General features: G+C 36.9%; 1 protein-coding gene across 1 annotated transcript in view; it reads left to right on the forward strand.

Moving 5' to 3' along the window:
* The first annotated feature begins 658 nt into the window (after nucleotides 1–658).
* The window catches only part of LOC126725641 (DNA gyrase subunit A, chloroplastic/mitochondrial), a 45,860-nt gene continuing 27,604 nt past the window's right edge, over nucleotides 659–18,914 (forward strand). The window contains exons 1-7 of the mRNA XM_050430449.1: nucleotides 659–1,241; nucleotides 3,160–3,229; nucleotides 3,381–3,446; nucleotides 9,445–9,546; nucleotides 14,676–14,720; nucleotides 14,809–14,907; nucleotides 15,008–15,094. Coding sequence (XP_050286406.1) covers nucleotides 793–1,241; nucleotides 3,160–3,229; nucleotides 3,381–3,446; nucleotides 9,445–9,546; nucleotides 14,676–14,720; nucleotides 14,809–14,907; nucleotides 15,008–15,094 — 918 coding nt within the window. The 5' untranslated portion in view covers nucleotides 659–792. The remainder of the gene's footprint in view (nucleotides 1,242–3,159; nucleotides 3,230–3,380; nucleotides 3,447–9,444; nucleotides 9,547–14,675; nucleotides 14,721–14,808; nucleotides 14,908–15,007; nucleotides 15,095–18,914) is intronic.

An 18,914-nucleotide genomic window follows, 5' to 3' on the forward strand; every position in this document is an offset into this window, starting at 1 on the left:
TTCATCTAGCGGAAATATTTTACATTGAAAAGCCTAAAAGTGACTTTTACTACCGTTAAATTGACCTTGATTTTGTAAAATTTATTTTAGGAGTTGCCATTTGCTTGACAAACAACTGAAGAGGCAGAAAAAAATGTTGCTTCTTTATTTTATTTTATTTTATTTTTTATCTAATAAAATTTCTATCTTTATCTCAAAAAAAAAAAAAAAAAAAAAAAGAAAGAAAGAAAGAAAGAAGTAGATACAAACTAATCAATAAAATTTTTTTATTGATTAGTTTTTTCTTTTTTAAGATTGGTTAGTTTTTATGTTAAAATGTTTTGAATTAAAAAAAAAAATTAAATGGGTTTCAGGTAGGATATGGTTATCCATAGATAATATATTTGGGTAAAATTTAGGTATGGATATTAACGGGTATTGATAATTAAGTATCTATTGGTAAAATTTTCGGGTCGAGTATGTGTATACACGATCCATACCCTACCCATGTCCATCCCTACTTGCACACCCTTACCATAAGAAAGAAAATTATTGAAAAAAAAATATAATCAGCAAAAACTATAAACATGTGAGATGCACGTGCACTCATAATTAAGAAATAAACAAAATTGCTACATAAAAATAAAATCTCCGACTTGGCGCGCAACCCATTTAGGGTTTTTCACTCCACTCAACCCATTCCATTTCCCCCCAAAAGCTTAAACCCTATCTTACTCTTATTCACACCCCAAAAAACCAAAGAAGGAGAAGAAGATAAAACAAGTCCCACCGGCAAATGCCACCGCCACCTCTATGAAACCATCCTTTCCTCCTTCTTTTTCTTCCTATCCTTCCACAATGGCTTTCTCTTCAGGACTCCGCTTCTCCACAATCCTCCTCCGCCACCGCCCTTACTCTCTCTTAACCGCTCCGACCCGCTTCTCCTCATCCTCAAGGCTCCGCCACAGCCTCTCGGACCTCCGTTTTCTCTCCACCGCCTCCTCCTCCTCCTCTAAGTCGGTGGTGAAAGCAGCCAGACGCAGCGGCGACGACGACGACGGCGGCGGGAACGGCAGCGTCTTCGTGAAGGGAAGAGTCGGAAATGACGACGGTGGCGATGGAGATGGCGGAGGGAGAATCGTGCCTTTTGAGCTACACAAGGAGGCCACCGAGGCGTACATGTCCTACGCCATGTCAGTCCTCCTCGGCCGTGCTCTGCCCGATGTTCGCGACGGTCTTAAACCCGTCCATCGCCGAATCCTGTCAGTTTCTCGACTTTTCTGTGTCTTAAACAGAAACGAATTTCAAAATTTTGATTCTAAAAATATGAATTTCTACAATTTGTTACTGAATTTTAAGGAAATAGAGGACTAAGTACAGTATAAAATGTAAATATACGTTCCTAGCAGGGAGTCAATTTCTTACCGAGGCTGTTTCGGTACCGTTTGATACGGGATTACCGCTATTTATATATTTATATTTATATTATTCATGTAAGTATGAATTTTAATTTTTAATTTTTATGTTTATCAACATAAAATTTAAAATCCACATATTTTATAAGCCTACTAATTAGCTTAACTACATTAACCAATATATTAGGTTAAATAAAATGTTTTTAATAATTTTTTTTATTATACTGGTTGAAACACCAATACTGGCTCGTACGGGCTGATACAGGCGGGTATAACCGGAATTTTTTCTGGTATGTTTTGGAGGAGTACTTGTACTGGTTTAATGGCCGGTACGGTATATTTCTCTAGTACGGTATTGACTTCCTTGGTTACTAGGAAGCATGGGCACTTTATTTAGGATGTCGTGCATGTTTCGTATCCATGTCGTACCGGTTGTTTCATGTTATAATTTTTTAGAAATTTCTTATGTTGCTGTGTTGTACCCCCCAAACCAGTGTTAGTATCGTGATTCCTAGTGCTTACTATATAAAAAAAAAAAAATCTACTAAACAAAACAAATTTTGTAAATATTGGTAAAAAGATTTGATATTTTCAACCATACAAAAGCTAAGTGTGTTTATTTAAAATATAAGCCATTAAAGTGTAAGGACTAGAGCCTCTATTTGTTTTTCTTTTACTATTTGAGAGCTGTGTGTTCACTATAATTTAATGGGTGTCCAATTAATTTATGTAATTGATGTATACAACTTATCAATAATGAGGTTGTGGCTCTCTCTCTATATATAAAATAATGTGCTTTTTATTATATTTTTTTTTTATAAAGAGATTAAATTTTATAAGGATGTGGTGTGAAATCCAAGTTTTACACCCTCCAAATCTGAACATGCTACATCATCTTATTACATATTTAAGAATAAGCACAACCACAATCAATCAATTCTAATACCCATCAATAAATCCAACCAAATTGAGAGTTTATTGATATGTTATTAGGTGTGGTAGGATGTATTAAATTTTAAGGAAAAATTTGATGCGGCAATTTTTTATTGGATGGTGTAAAACATGGGTTTTATATCCCATCCTTATCAAATTCAGACTCTTTTTTAAATAGGGTTATAAGCCTAGCTACTTAGCCATTTCATATGTATAAGATTTGGGGGAGCTATGGTCCTAATGTAGCTCCACCAATGCCTAATGGATTATTTCAAGTTCATGCATTATTAAGGTATTAATTGTAAAGCATGTTTTATAAATGTATTTTAATTTTTAATACCTACTCTGATTTGTTAAGTAATTTATGTTGTTGCATGTAATGTGTGCTATGGTGATGTTTGTGCATTTTTTTTATTTTATTTTTGTATTGCTCATTTACTCATATTCTAAATTATGTAATTTTGAGCTAGCTGATGGCATATGTAATCTGTGTTTGTGCTTAATTTTTTTTTTTTGATCTGTTTTTGTGCTTAATTGTGTCATTTTTCTTTTAATTTAATATATGTATCATCACATATATGTTTTAATTATCTGTTATTTTAGCTGCTGCATGTGATATGTGCTATGGTAAAGCCTGGGTGGGGCAGTCATTTTTTATATTGTTCTAATTTTAGATTTTGTAATTTAGAGTAAGTTGTTGTCATATGATGATTGTGTGAATGTATTTATATTTTTATCTTTACATGTTTTTTTTTTCATGCATGGATATTATACATCATTTATTTGGGTAAACAGTGTGACTGATATGTTCTCTCAAAAATTATGGCTACAGATTTGCAATGCATGAATTGGGCCTTTCATCTCGGAAACCATTCAAGAAATGTGCTAGAGTTGTTGGAGAGGTTAAATTTTGACTTTGATGTTCTGTTTCACTTTATTTGAGGCAATGCATATGTTTTCTTTTCCTAAAAATATTGTTATTGCGGTTTGTTCTTTTGTCTATCATTGTTTGCATAATTTGATGATTAAAATTTGTAGTTCCTTTTATTGTAGGTTCTAGGAAAATTTCACCCGCATGGAGACTCTGCTGTCTACGATTCCTTAGTGCGAATGGCACAGGTAAATTGGGATTGTAATTTGTATTCATGGAGGGGTAAAAAGGTGTTGATTTGTGAATTGCAGGTCAAACCTGTCCATCTAGTATTGGGTGCGTATTTTATGATTTATTTGCATATATAAACTAGCATCATAGTGAAGTAACAAAATAACTATATACATACACACACACATATATATAGATATATATATAAATAGTGTCACGGTTACCCTTTTTCCTAATTTATATGACTAATGCTTTAAGGCCATTGAATCATCAAAAACTTGACAAACATAAACTTGTAACGTAAATATAGTGTGTTTTGGTGTGTTTGAAGTTGTGCATTTTAGGAAACTGTTCTTTTATTCTGACTGGAATAGTGGTTGTGTTAAAGCCAACAAAGAGCTCAAGAAAATAGAAAAGATCAAATACAAAAATATTCTAGAATTGTGGTCTAGTTTGCTAGAATCTCCCCTTCCCCCTCCACTTGGGGCCAAAGCTTACTTACAAAAAAAAAGGGGGATTGTGGTCTAGTTTCAATGTGGGGCCGCCTTCTTGGCACCTTCCATAGGCTACGTAAATTATTCTTGAGTCTTTAGTATTAAGTTTCTCGGCACGTTCAATTTGTACAAGCTTTCAACAATTGGGAATCAAATAGTTGATCTATTGTTTGAAACATTTTATTCAAGCATTCCAAGAGTAGGGCTCAAATCATTTGAGGTGTGGAGCGTGGAGGTTGAATAGCAATGGTAAGTCTGATGTTCAATCTTATTATGAGGCGTTACAAGGTTCCATTGGAGTGAACTTCCTTGGAAGAGGATTTGGTGTACTAAGGCTTTAAAAAGGTGGCATTTGTTGTGTGAACAGCAAAATGGGATAATAATTAACAAAAAATTAACAGGTGGATAATCTTGTTAGGAGAATCACAATATTGGTGGATTGATGTTACATGTGCGAATGCTCTGGTGAAACTGTGGATAATTAGTGCATTGTGCTGTTGCTCAGGAATTGTGGTTTTTTGGGTTTTCATTGATTGAAGTTCCTTGGGTGATGCCTAAGTGAGTTGCGGATATACTCTTTAGATGGAAGAACTTGTTTGGAAGAACTTGGAAGGGTGTGTGGAAACCTAAGATTCCTAAGCGAGTGGCCTTCTTCTTGTGGACAGCTGCGCACAATCGGATTCTCACTTTGGATAATCTCATGCTTAGGGATCGCATTTTGGTAAATCGGTGTTGTATGTGTTGTGGTGATGGGGAGTCAGTAGACCATCTTCTACTTCATTGTCCTGTTACACATTCTTTATGGTCCTTCATGCTTCAGGCTTTTGGTGTGCATTGGGTTATGCCAAGAACGACGGCAGGTTTGTTATCTTGCTGGTATCAATGGCTTGGGAAGCACAACTCGAATATTTGGAATTTGATTCCAGGGTGCTTAATGTGGATTGTTTGGTTGGAACCTATGTAGCACGGGTGTGTTTTGGGATTCGGGTGCGGGTGCGGGACTCGGCAATTTTTGAAAAAGGTGGGTGCGGGTGCGGCGAGACTCGGCGATTAAAAAATTATTAAAAATATTTTTATTTATATTTTTAATATATTGCTAAGCATACTTTTTCACATTATACAAACATATACCAAATTTAAGAGCAATAGTAGATAATAACTAAAACATGATTTTCATAAATTAGACACAACTCACAAGATTGAAACTAAAACATTCCATAATGTTTGGAAATTAGAATACAACTCACAAGTTCGAAATTAAAACTAAATAAAAGATAATCAATAAGACAATCAACAAGACAATCAAACACCAACTTCTTCATCATCAAGATCAATGTGAGGAGAGGAGCTTATGTTTTGGCGTCTGTGTGAAACTGGGCTGAAGGAGGGTTTAGAATTAAGTCAAATGGTGCGTTCTGCGCCTTTTTTTTTTTTGGTTGAATTTTGGCCTGAATCGGTCGATTCGGCCGATTCATGCCGATTCAGGCCCGAGTCGGCCCGATTCCGGGTGAATCGGCCCCTGTCGGAGCCGCGTCGGCGCGAGTCGGCGAAAATCACGTGGCACGACGCGGCGGGATGCGGCCGGACGCGCGGGCAGCGGCGTCCCCTGCGCGTCGCCGCGTCAGGCCGCGTCGGACGCGGGTGCGGCACCTCTGGTGCCACGTCCGTGCTTCATAGGTTGGAACGAAACCGTCGCTCCTTTGATAACATGGAGAAGACGTTGGATGAGTTAAAGATTTTATGGAAGCGTAGTCTTTTTGAGTGGGCTCGTTGTTGGGGCTTTACTGATTCTTCGTCTCTTTCAGAGTTTATGTTTTCCCTTAGTTCTTCTTTCTGATTTCCTTATCTTTGGTTTTGTTGTTTGGTTTTTCTGTTTCTTGTTGTTCATCATCATGAACTACTTGTACTTTTATTTTTCCTCATTTATATAATTTCTCTGATTACTTATCAAAAAAAAAACTTGTTTGGTAAATTTGCTAAGAGCTACTTCGCTTGGAATGGAGGCTCTTAGTAGAATGTTGTACTTTTTCTTGTTTGATATGTAATCAGAAAACTATTATAAATGAGAGAAAAATGAAAAATACAAGAAGTTCATGATGATGAACAAGAAGAAATAAAAGAAACAAACAGCACAACAAACAGAGGGAAGTTAGGAAACTAAGCTAAGGGAGGACAAAAACTCAGAGAGAGAAGAACAATTAGTAAAACCCCAACAACGAGACCACTCCAAAAGACTTCGATGGCATAAAACTTTAACTCATGCAACGTTTTCTTTGTCCTCAAAGGATCGACGATTTCGTTCCAACCACACAATCCACATTAAGCACCGTGGAACCAAGTTCCAAATGTTTGAATTGTGCTTCCCAAGCCACTGATGCCAACAAGATAACAAACCCGCCACCGATCTTGGCATAACCCAATGAATACCAAAGGCCTGAAGCATAAAAGTCCATAGGGAATGGGTAATAGGACAATGAAGAAGAAGGTGGTCTACCAACTCCCCATCAAAGCAGCACATACAACACCTAGTAGCCAAAGGGCGACCCTTAAGCATTAGATTATCCAAAGTGAGAGTCCGACCATGTGCAATTGTCCACAAAAAGAATGCCACGTGCTTAGGAATCTTTGGTTTCCAAACACCCTTTCAAGGAAACAAAGAATTTGAAGCACCCCGAATCACATGGTTGTAAGACCGAGTGTCAAACTTACCATCACCTTTTAGCCACCAGTAAAGAGTATCTCTCCTAGCACTCCAAGGAATACAAGTTTGGATAAGCTGAAGAAGAGAAAAAGATGCAGCCAACTCCCAATCTTCAAATGCTCTATAAAACCTTAAGTTTCACACTCTAACAGTACCCCCTTCTGGAATCCACAAAACCTCAGAGATACAAGGATTCTTTTCCACTGAACGCACATAGAGCCCAGGATAGAGATCTTTTAGAGTATTATCACCAATCCACCTATCATGCCAAAAGCAGATATGAGTGCCTTCACCCACTACAAAAGTCAGATGCTTAGAAAAGCTCTCCCACCCTTCATTAATGCTTCTCCATAGGCCACACCCATAAGTCCTCCTGCAAACATTAGTGCTCCACCCTCTTTGACCCTCACCATATTTAGTGGAGATAACTCGCCGCCAGAGATGGGTAACTTCATGACCAAATCTCCACAGCCATTTCCCTAATAAAGCTTGATTAAAAGGCACCACACTTCTAAGCCCCAAACCGCCCATCCCAACTGGTAAACACACCTTTTCCCAAGCCACCAAAGGATATTTGAAACTCCCCTCAGAAGACCCCCAAAGGAAATTCCTCTAAATACTTTCCAATCTAGCAACCACAACTTTAGGAATAGTAAATAGAGATAAAAAGTACGTTGGGAGACTAGAGAGAGTACTCTTTAGTAACATGAGCCTACCACCCTTAGATAAATAGAGATGCTTTCACCCAGATAGCTTCTTCTCCATTTTCTCCAAAATAGGATTCCAAATCGAGGCTGTCTTAAAAGAAGTTCCCAAAGGCATCCCCAAATATTTCATAGGCAAACTGCCCACTCTACATTGAAGAATATTAGCCAGAGTATCTAGATTATTCACCTCCCCAACAGGGACAATCTTACTTTTCCCTACATTGACCTTCAAACTCGTAAAAGCCTGGAAACAATACAACACCAGCCTTATGGACAGCAGCTGTTCCCTAGAGGCATCACAAAATAAGATAGTGTCATCAGCAAATAACAGATGGGAAATACACACACCAACAGAGTTCACAGCTCCCACATGAGGACCCCAAATAAAATTACACTCCTCTGTCTTCTTCAAGAGTCTACTTAAAACCTCCATTATCAAAACAAACAAAGGCGGGGATAGTGGGTCCCCTTGCAGATGACACTTTGATTTTCTGTTTACAAAAGCAATCACACAATCCTATTTGCAGATAACACTTTGATTTTCTGTGGGGCAGATTGAGAGCAAATTTGGTATTTGAAAGCTATGTTTACATGGTTTCAGATTATCTCTGGGTTGAAGATAACTTGGGGAAGTCCGAATTGGTTCCAGTTGGTAATGTGCCAAATATGGATGAGCTGGCTATTGTAATGAGCTGCAGGGTTGGTCAGTTATCCATGACATACCTGGGTCTCCCTCTCAGCTCCACTTTCATGGAGAGACGATTGGCTGGTTGGAAAAGAATGTATCTATTCAAAGGGGGCTGTCTTATGCTGATGAAGAGCACCTTATCAAATTTACCTACTTATTATCTGTCTCTTTTCCTATCCCCATGAGTGTTGCTCTGTATATTAAAAAGCTTCAACAAGACTTCCTTTGGGGTGATTTAGGGGATGGGTTTAAGTATCATTTGGTGGGTTGGAGAGAGGTATGTGTACCAATTCCAAGTGGGGGTCTGGGCATCTGTGATTTGGCCCTATTTAATCAAGGTTTACTAGGTAAATGGCTATGGAGGTTTGCAATGGAGAGAGATGCTTTGTGGGGGAGGGTGGTGGTTGCTAGATATGGCAGTGTGTGGGCTGGTGCTCTATCACTGTACAGGGGCCTTATGGAGTTTGCCTTTGGAAAAGTATTAGGAAGGGGTGGGACACTTTTCAGTATTTTGTTAGATTTAAGGTGGGAGATGGATCCTCTATTAAATTTTGGCATGATCCATGGTTTAGGGGGCTCTCTTTAAAGGATAACTTCGCTGAATTGTATAGCATTGCTTGTAACAGGGATGCTTCAGTGGCTGAATTGTTAGCTTTAAGCTGGCCTAGTAAATTCAACAGGCAGGCACAGATCTGCAGTGATTTGGGCCATGATCCCTCATTGTCTCATGTGTGGTATTTGGTGGGAACGAAATGCTCATACTTTCAAAGTAAATCAGAGATCAATCCATGACTTGATATTGCTTTTCCTCCAGACCTTACTCGAGTGGTCAAATGCCTCAAGCTTATATTTTTGTTTCTTTAGTTGATTTGCTTGAGTGTTGTAATTTTTATGTTTTGTTTTTGCTGTATCCTTTGCACACTGCCTGTGTGCTTTGGTTCCTTTGTTACTCTCTTTCTTCAATGAAGTCTTTTTTATTTATAAAAAAAAAAAGGTAGTTCCTCTATGACTAATGAGGGCAATGAGGTGTAAGATAAGCAATCGCACAATTAATGGTATGGAGGTCTCAGTTATTGAGCTAAAATTGTTGTTTTTAAGATCTCTGTTTTAATGGTTACTTACTCTTGGAACTAGCAATATTCATTTGATTGTAGTTTCTATAGATTCTCTTGCCTTTAAATTGTATTTCTTTCACGATATTTTTTTTTAGGAGAGCTTGTGTAGACATCTTGTGTACATAGAGTCTCTCCTCCATTTCAATAAAGGTTATTAGTTATAAAAAAAGTGAAGCTTTATTTTGATTTATTACCATGTTCTCAATTTCATCTACTGTTTGCTTTTCCATTCCTATATTTATGTACACACACACATTGTAGTTATTTTCTTGCCTTTCGAGTATCTTGTAGTCTTATTGTTTTTTTTCAGGATTTCTCCTTACGATGTCCACTTATAAATGGGCATGGGAATTTTGGTTCAATAGATGCAGATCCAGCTGCTGCCATGCGTTACACAGAGTGTAGATTGGAAGTAAGTTCCAATTCTTAGTTTCTCTTTACAAGTCATCTTGTTTTTACAAGCTATGCTTGCATGGGATTGGTTATATTCTAGAACATCTGGTTGTTGTGAATTAGGCAGTTAGTGAACTTTTTGGTTTCTTTTGAAATAAAAATAAATGATCAATGTTAATATTTTTTTACTTATAAAAAAATTGAAAAAAAAAAAAAGATATTCCAGCCTCTGTGGTTTATCTTTGATGGATGCTATTTACCTAAATTTTTGTAATAAAAATATGAAAAGAAGAAAGGATCCAAGGACTTAGGTGATGTTTGTATTTCAGCAGAATGCAGTCTTAAGAATACATTATGGCAGAACATATTTTTCTAAAAAATTGTGTTTGGTATTATGCTGAAACTTATGCTGAAAAATAATTATACTATATGTAATTGTGTTTGATTATGAATTCTTGTGGAATGAATTTTTTGCCAATAAGGTGATGGTCCCAATTTAAAAAAAAAAAAAAAACTTAATTGTACATGCATATAGCCCTATTCGAAATACATATAAAGAGTAAAATATAAAAAGTAATATACTTGCACAAACAAATTTTAAATTAAACAATTTCTATAATTTCACTTATCAAAAAAATTTCCACAATTTCCTATTACAAGCAAAATTTTTTAGTTTATGTTTAAATTGATAATTTTGTACATAAGGAAATTGCTAATAAAAAACAATATATCTAGTAATAATTTTCTTCATTTCTTCAAAAAATTCAACCAGTTTATACAAATTTTCTATAATTCTTTGCATTTCTCTACTAATTTTCTATGATTTCTACAATTTTCAATTATATGCACAAACAAATTTCCACCTTCAAAACCCCAAAAAATTAGTGACAGGGCCACCGTGCACAAATTTCTAACTTAAGAAAAAAAGTATGCCTCATTGCCAATAGTTGACACAGCCACTGTGCATAGCCCCAAATCTTCACCAATTGAACCTAATTGATGAATCGCAACTAAGCCCAGTCACTTCATTGAACCCAATCAAATCCATTGAATGAATCTACCACCATTGGTAGCTTTGGTCTTGAACCACATTGGCGACCTCAACACCATGTGGACTTGCTACAAGAATGCCCCTAAGCACCGTTGATATCATAAGATTTATAGTTGAGTAAACTGAGAAAAATAAAATGAATTAAGAGATTTTCTTGTTGTTCCTTGGGAAAAAAACAAACTATCTAATATTTGAAAATTATTCAAGTCATTGAAAAAATTGATTTATGATATCTATCTATCTATCTATAAATTGATTTAGAGCATAGAGAGTGAGTTGAATCAGGTCTGAGGTGCGGCTGAAGGGGAAGTGTTGAAGTAATGATCTGAGTGCTGAGAGTGAGAGTGATGAAAATGCTGAAGGCATGTTTGGTTGCTGTGGATCATAGAGAAACCCAAGGGAGAAGAAGAAAGGGGAGGAGCATAAAATAAGAATAAAAGAAATGGGCTGGAAAGTGATGTTGGGTCTCGTTTGATGTGCAAGAAGTGGGCCCCACAGTCTTTGGCAAAAATTAGAAAGATTATGCAAAATGAGAATCTTCAGTTTTGGCTTAAAAAATCAAGAAATGCAAAATGTGTTATTCATAAAATGCATTTCACAGGTTTAAAAAAACTTGCCAAACACACTCAGAAAATATAAAATGCATTTTGCTTTATAGAAACCTGTGAAATGCATTTGGAGAAGAGATACCAAACAGGGGCTTAGTAACTTAAGTGAATAGATTAGTAAATAAATTGCAGGCCCTATGTAGCTAACCTGGTAGAAAATATAAAGGTGGCTACAAATAAATTGGAAAACAATTGGCTCTTAATTAATATTCCCTACTATTCTTAATTAAGAGTACTCTATCAAGCTTGCCTACCTACTTCCTTTCTTTATTTCCTATCCCAGTAGATGTGGCTAACCATAATGAAAAATTGCAGCGAAAATTTTTAAGGGGTGGTATGGGGGAAGTGACTAAACTTCATCTAGATTCTAGTTAAATGGGCAGATGTTTGTACTCCTCTTTTTGCAGGTGGTTGGGGGTATTAGAAGATTTATGCTTTTTAATGAATCTTTGTTAGGGAAATGGCTGTGGCATTATAGTCATGAGAGGAATGCATTATGGAGAAGAGTGATAGAAGTGAAGTATGGTAGCGAATGGGGGGATGGCTAGGAAGCACGGGTGCGTATTCAGGTTTGGGTGTGGGTGTGGTATAGCGACTCGGCAATTTTTTAAAAAGTAGGGTACGGGGGATACGTTTATTAATAAATTATTAAATATATTTTTATTTATATTTTCTATACGTTGCTAAGTATATTTTTTTCATGTAATGGTAAACATATACCAATTTAAGAGAAATAGTAGATAATAAAGTGACAATTTAGGGTTTGAGATGAGTTTAGGGTGTTTTTTTTTTTTTTTTTTAACTAGGATGTCAAAATGGTGTGTTTTCACAAAATTTTTACTGAAATTTTTTTTTTTTTAAAAACACTTATTTTGGCCCATATTGGACCGATTCAGGGTTTGTTTCAGCCTGTTTCGGACCGAATTGGATAGAATCAGACTGTATCAGCCCAAATCAGACCGTATCGGAAAACGAAAAAAAAGGGTCACGGATGCCCGTGCAGCTGCGTCCACAGCCGCATGGCGCATCCGTGCATATCATACTCGGGTGTGCCGACCCAATCGGCGCACTGTGCTTTCCAGGGGGATGGTGTTCTAATTCAGTTCTTGATCCTTATGGAGTTGGTATGTGGAGAACTATTAGATAGGGATGGCCATCTGTGTCAAGCCACCATTCTATATGAAGTTGGGGATGCAACACAGGTGAAATTTTGGCAAGACTGATGGAGTGGGGAGAGTTCTCTTGTTGTTTGCTACCCTGAGTTATTTTGGATCTGTCGTAATAAGGAGGTAAGTGTGGCAGATTTAATGCATTTCACCAATGGAGTTCTTCACTGGGGTCTACACTTTGTATGGGCCATACAAGATTAGGAATTGGAGTCTTTGATGATCTTTATGAATACCATTTATGGTTTGGGAATTTAGGGGGATTGGGGAGGATAAGATGTGCTGAAAACCCGATAAGAAAAAGAGCTTCAAAGTTGGTACTCACTGCCATCTTCTGGATGTTGCTGCAGTCACCAGTGAGCAGCTATTCCCTTGGAAAAGAGATCAAAAGCCCCTTTGAGAGTAGCCTCTGTTGTGTGGACTGCAGCTTTGGGTTAAGTTTTGACAATTGACAACTTAAGGAAGAGAAAGGGAAGGTTGTTTTGGTTGTCATCTAAATGGTCATATTTGGATGGTTATCCCCCATTACTTGATGTGGTGCATCTGGAGGGAAAGAAATGGTAGGATTTTTGAAGAACCCAAAGTTCTATGCCTGGTCTTAAGTTTATCTTTTTTAGAACTTTATTGGATTGGCTGTCAGTCATGAGAAACCTCTGTTAATTTTCTATTATTGATTAATCAGATTTATGCTATTTTTTTAACTGATTGTCTACCCCAGTATATTTCTGTATACTTGGGTGACTCATTTTTTCTGATTTATATAATCTTATTGCTTATAAAAAAAAAAATTAATATTCCCTACTAATTTAGAAGTCAGTGGAGGCTTAACTTTATGTAATCAGAGGTCATTCAAGTGTCAAAAATTGGGGCCCATTCATTTCTAGTTTACAAATTTTGCATGAACAAATGCCATTAATGTTCCTAAAGATTTGCAGATGAGCTCCAACACTAGATGTCTGTGGATGAGATGATGGGTTCAAGATCCACTGGGTGCATTTAATTTCCAATAATAAAAAAATGTTCCTGAAGATTGTCTCTGAATGTCAAAGTGTCTTCTGTAATCGTGAAACTTGATCATGAACTAGAAAAGAAACGTTGCTGGTAGCTCTATTCTGCTCAAAACCTGTCTCTTGTAAAAGGGGGAGGTGGGTAGGGAATGGGCCTCTGACCTCAGTCTTTAGTAATTCCCAGAGAAGACAGCAACTGGTCCAAATGAGAAGGAAACGAAGTCCACTTCCAACTCTTTTGTCAGTCAGGGTGGTAGCCCATTTCAAGAAATAAACATGAATGTGTGCATTTCTTCTCTTTCTGATACAGACAGCTCTGGGTATATTTTCGGTGCCCTTCTTATTTTTCAACAATCCAAAAAGAATCATTCTTCCTAATTTAGATAAAGTTTTGAACACTGCCCGTTTGACTAATGGAAATGGGTTCTTCATGGATACTGCTGCATCAGACTCAGGAAATTTGGTTGCAAATAAGCTACTTCTTTGCCTTCCTTTATTGCCATTTGATAAAGGAAGAAAAGGAAAAATTAACTGGAATCAAGATCTATATATGTTCTTGTCTCATAGTCTCTTGAACCATTGATTCAAGTTCCATGTAAAATGATTCAACCTTAGTGCGCTTCATCTGATATTTACCTTGTGAGATGTGTAACTGGTATTAGGAAAAATCTTATCAAGTGTTCACTCTGTCCATTACTTGTTTTGTGGGTGGGGGGGAACTTCCCTTTTGTCACTCTTTTATTGATATGTGTCTAAAGTATAATAGTTTCTATGTTAACTGTTTTAATTATTCTGTTGCCCCCATGGTACATCCTCAGAGTACTTGCTTTGGTTTCAATAAAGTTTTGTTACTTATCAAAAAAATAAATGTAAAAAAAAAAATCTTGTCTAGTGTTTGTGTTGTCCCTTACTTGTTGGCCGAGTATGTGAATGATTCTGTGTCTTAGTTGGGATTTTTAGTTTTCTGGGGTCTATGCTAAAGATTTGAAGCCCTTTCTTTTAGAGGCCAAGGCTATCCACTGTGCTGTGTTGGCTTTGGCAATTTAAATTGTCTTGATGCCTTCTGCCTGGAAAATAATTTCTAGATAATCTCCCAGATGCTAGAAACAGCGTGTTTCTTGTTGATTGTGTTCTGGACTCTGTTGCCAAATTCTTGATTAACTGTATGCAATGTAATTTTAATGGTGTAAACTTGTTGCAGGTGTGATTGTTCTGTAGTGCGTTAGATAATCCAATTAATTCTGGTTTTCACAATTTATTGTAAAGAAAATAAGCATTTTTGAGGATATTCATGTATTTCAGGTTTATTTTTGCAGGCACTCACAGAAGCAATGTTATTGGCAGATCTAGAACAAGACACCGTTAGTGCCATTCCATACATTGTGATTTGTAGTGAGCATGTTTTCATCATTAATGTAATTTTGTATCATATGCTTCATCTATTTGCAGGTTGACTTTGTTCCAAACTTTGATAATTCACAAAAAGAACCATCCCTTCTTCCTGCTCGGCTTCCAACTTTATTGTTGAATGGTGCTTCTGGGATTGCGGTGAACTTTCCTGCCCCCCCACCCCCCAAGAAAAAAAAAAAAACTTTCTTTGTCAACAATAGTGTGTTCTTTATGCTCAAATGTGGGTAATCATTTGCAGGTTGGCATGGCAACCAACATCCCTCCTCATAATCTTGGGGAGTTGGTAGATGTGCTCTGTGCACTGATTCATAATCCTGAAGCCACAGTAAGCACCCAAAATTTTTAGTCCTTGTTTTACATTAAATTAGAATACATGACCAATGTTCAAAGGTATTTCATTTTTTTTACTCAAGTATTGTTTATTATTGTTGTGTTTCAAACAACAATAACTGTAGGGATAGTGACCCTCACCAGCATGGTATTTATACATGTGGCCAAATTGCTGCTCTATATGTGTGAGTGTGTGTGTATATATATATTCTTCTTACAATATACTTGGAATGAATATATCATAATGAATTTGATGCTCACCATTTCAATTGAAATATTATAAAAAATCATGCCCCTATGCACAACAACTTCCACTTTTGCGAGGTTTGGAGGGATGTATGGTAGGCAATTTTACCCCCAATTTTTTTTTGGAGACGCTGGTTTTCAAACTCGAAATTGCAGCCTATCACTTTTGATGGAAAGAACCTGTTATGAAACTTCTTGTTTCTAGGAGATTATGCTCGTAAAATATCAATATCGATCATTTATTTTTGATAATTTCAGTATTGATTATTTATTAAAGCTCCATTTATTTTGACTTAAAAAACATTTTCTTAGTGAAAATGCCACTGAGTTTTAGTTCAAATAGTATCTCGTCCCCTTGTAAGGGTGAGGTGGAAGGTGAGGTTGTGAGTTCAAGACATACCATGCGCTTGTATAAACCAATAAAATAACATTTTTATCGGCAAAAAATATTTATAAGGAAATGATTTGTTTTTAGTTGTTTGGTGGAGGCCTTGAAAATAATTATCTAGTGTTTAGTTGCAGTGAAAAATTTTATATTAAAACCAACAAACCCCATGAAAAGTTGGTAGGCAGTAGTGGTTTTGGTGGTGGGAGTTTTCTTTTGGTGGGGGCGGGGGGATAGGTGGTGGTGACTGTCTAGGAAAATGATTGTGGTGGCTTGGGATGGAAGGGAGAGGAGGTGGTGTTGTTGGTGGCTAAGAAGCATGGACATGGATACGGCATAGGACACAGTGACACGGTAATTATTGAAAAATTAGGACACGATGTGGTGGGGATACGGTAATTAATTAATATGTATCTTTAGGTATATTTTTATTTCTTTTTAGGCATATTTATGTTTATTTTAAGCTTTCAAAATGAATAATACCAATTAAAATATATAAAACATAACTAAAATCAAAGGACTTTTCTTAAATACAAAAACTTAGTTTTTCATGTCTGATTTTAATTAATCTCTTGAGAATCTTTAGCCGACCATTTTTTTTTTTTTTTGAGTCTAAGGCTTTGTGGTTGTACGAAAGCTTATCTTTCCTCTTGACACAATGAGGTCATATGCAGAAATGTCTTTGGCATGTCCATGAGCAGCACATGTCCAACACGGATGCATTGGAAGTTGAAAATTTTGGAGTGTTCGTGCTTCTTAGGTTGACAATGTGCATGTGTGGGAGGAGGACATGAGAGGGAGGTGATGTTGGTCTGAGGGATGAAAAGAGGGAGATGTTGTCAACACGAAAGAGTGGGAGAGGGAGAGGTGGTGGTGGTGGTGTGGCATGGTGTGGGGGAATGGGAAGGTGGAGGTGGTAGTAGAAGGGTGAGGGAGTAGAGAAGATGGTGGTGGTGGCAGCATGAGGGAGAAGAGGAAGGTGGCGGCGGCAGCATAAGGGAGGGGGAGGGAGGTGACAGTTGGACATGGAGGAGTGGATTGTAAGGGATGTGGAAGAGTCACATAGTTGGTCTAGGAAATGGTTTATGCTATTTGAAGCCATTATTTGCCATTTTGGTGTAAATTTTTGTTGACTATGAAAATGTTTTTCTTTGACTAATGATTTTTGGTTGCACAACATCGGAAGTATGGTCCTCCATTTTGTTTCAAATTCTGTTGATCATGAAATTGTTTGCCATTGACAAACAATCGTTGCTTTCACTAAATGTTCGAACCTATGTTTTTGACTGCTTTTATGGATTTAATCTACCAAAAATTTACCATTTTGGAGCAAAATTTTTTTTTTTTTTTAAATTACCCATAATAAGGAGATTTCTGTAGCGGGGGCCATGCATTTCCATAATGGGATACTTCACCGAGATGTTAAGTTCTCTAGATTGGTCCAAGAATGGGGGTTGGAGTCTTCGACTGCTTTTATGGATTTAATATACTCTAGATCAATGAAGGGTGACGGGCTAGATAAACTCTGTTGGAGGCCTGCTAAGAGTCGGGGTTTTGAGGTGTGTAGTTACTACCACTCCCTATCCTCGCCTAGGAACATATCATTTCCTTGGAAGGTAGGGTGGTGATCTAAGATTCCTCCTTGGGTGGCTTTCTTTTCGTGGACTGCTGCCTTAGGGAAGATTTGTCTACAGATAATTTAAGCAAGCAAGGCATTATTGTTATTAATTGGTGCTATATGTGTAAAATGAGTGGGGAATCGGTGTTTCATTTCCTTCTTCACTGTCCTATAGTGTATGAATTGTGGACAATGGTACGGAGTTTGGTTAGTCTTATATGGGTTATGCTGCAGAGGGTTATTGATTTGTTAGCAGCATGGCAAGGTCCCTTTGGTTGACATCAAAATATAGCTCTCTAGAGGGTTGTACCACATTACGTTATGTTGTGTCTTTGGCGGGAAAGGAATGCAAGATGCTTTGAGGGTAGTGAATGGTCTATTCTTGAGATTAAAATTTTCTTTTTTCACACTCTATTGTATTGGAATGTTGCTTTTCAACCTCTTCACTGTTCTTCTTTGCTAGATTTGCTTGAGCATTGTAATTTGAGTGATTGATTTTAAACCCCAAGTACACCCCATGTACATTGGAGGCTCCTTTTTTTATCAATAAAATTTTTGTTACTTATAAATTTTTTTGGCAAGAAACCTCTTCAAGGAAGGACAGCTTCGTGTACTTATAAAAAAAAAATGTATGACCTTTTTGTGTACCCACCCTTGTCAAGTAAAACCCAGGACACGTGACCCTGCCTGCAAGAACCTTGTATTCGGTAATTCCAGGACTTGAGCTTTAGACCTTGTTAGAAATATGTGGTTAAATGATTAAATTTACCATATCCTAATATTAAACTTTTGAAACAATCGGTAATTTAACATGGTATCGGAGCATGAGATCCTGAGATCGATCTATGTCTCCTCTACTTTACCTCCCATTTAAATTCCCACGTGATGGGCCTCACCTATTAAAAGGAAGTTTTGGCCCACACGTGAGATGGAGTGTTAGAAATATATGGTTAAATGATTAAATTTACTATATCGCAATAGTTTAAGCGTTTGGGACAATCGGTAATTTAACAGACCTCATGGGGGTTCTCATGAGGCCAATGAATTGATCTACCCTCTGGGGGTTTGGAAAACATTTTACATAGAAACAAATGGAGCCTAAAGGTAAAAAAATGCAGCATAATTTTGGTACCCTACTAGCTTTCAACTTTGTAGGCTTGCTATGTTGAGACATGCATGTAGGTAGAAACTAAAAGGCCATTTTCTTCCTTTTTTTGGGGGGGGGGGGGTTGTTGTAAACAAAAAATTTTAATGCAGCTAGCAAAGAGCTTAAGGGGGAAAAAAGATCAAATGCCTATAGATTCTATAAATTGTGGTTTAGATTTGATGTGGGACCTAATTGGAATTTTTTAGATTACTGTAATTAATATTGACTGCAATTATTGATTTTCTTTTGATTAGAAAGTTCCTGGTTTAGCTTTAATATGGTTTTAGTAAGTGTGGTTGATCTGGTGATTTGTAGATTTTCTACAATGGCTTTATGGTAGGCCCATGAGTCTTCATTTATGTTTTTGAGCCCCTTTTCAGTTGTTTATTAGTTTTCTATGTGATGTAGAAGTTCTTTTA

Source organism: Quercus robur, chromosome 5 (genome assembly GCF_932294415.1).
Source record: "Quercus robur chromosome 5, dhQueRobu3.1, whole genome shotgun sequence".
NCBI classification, from domain to species: Eukaryota; Viridiplantae; Streptophyta; class Magnoliopsida; order Fagales; family Fagaceae; genus Quercus; species Quercus robur.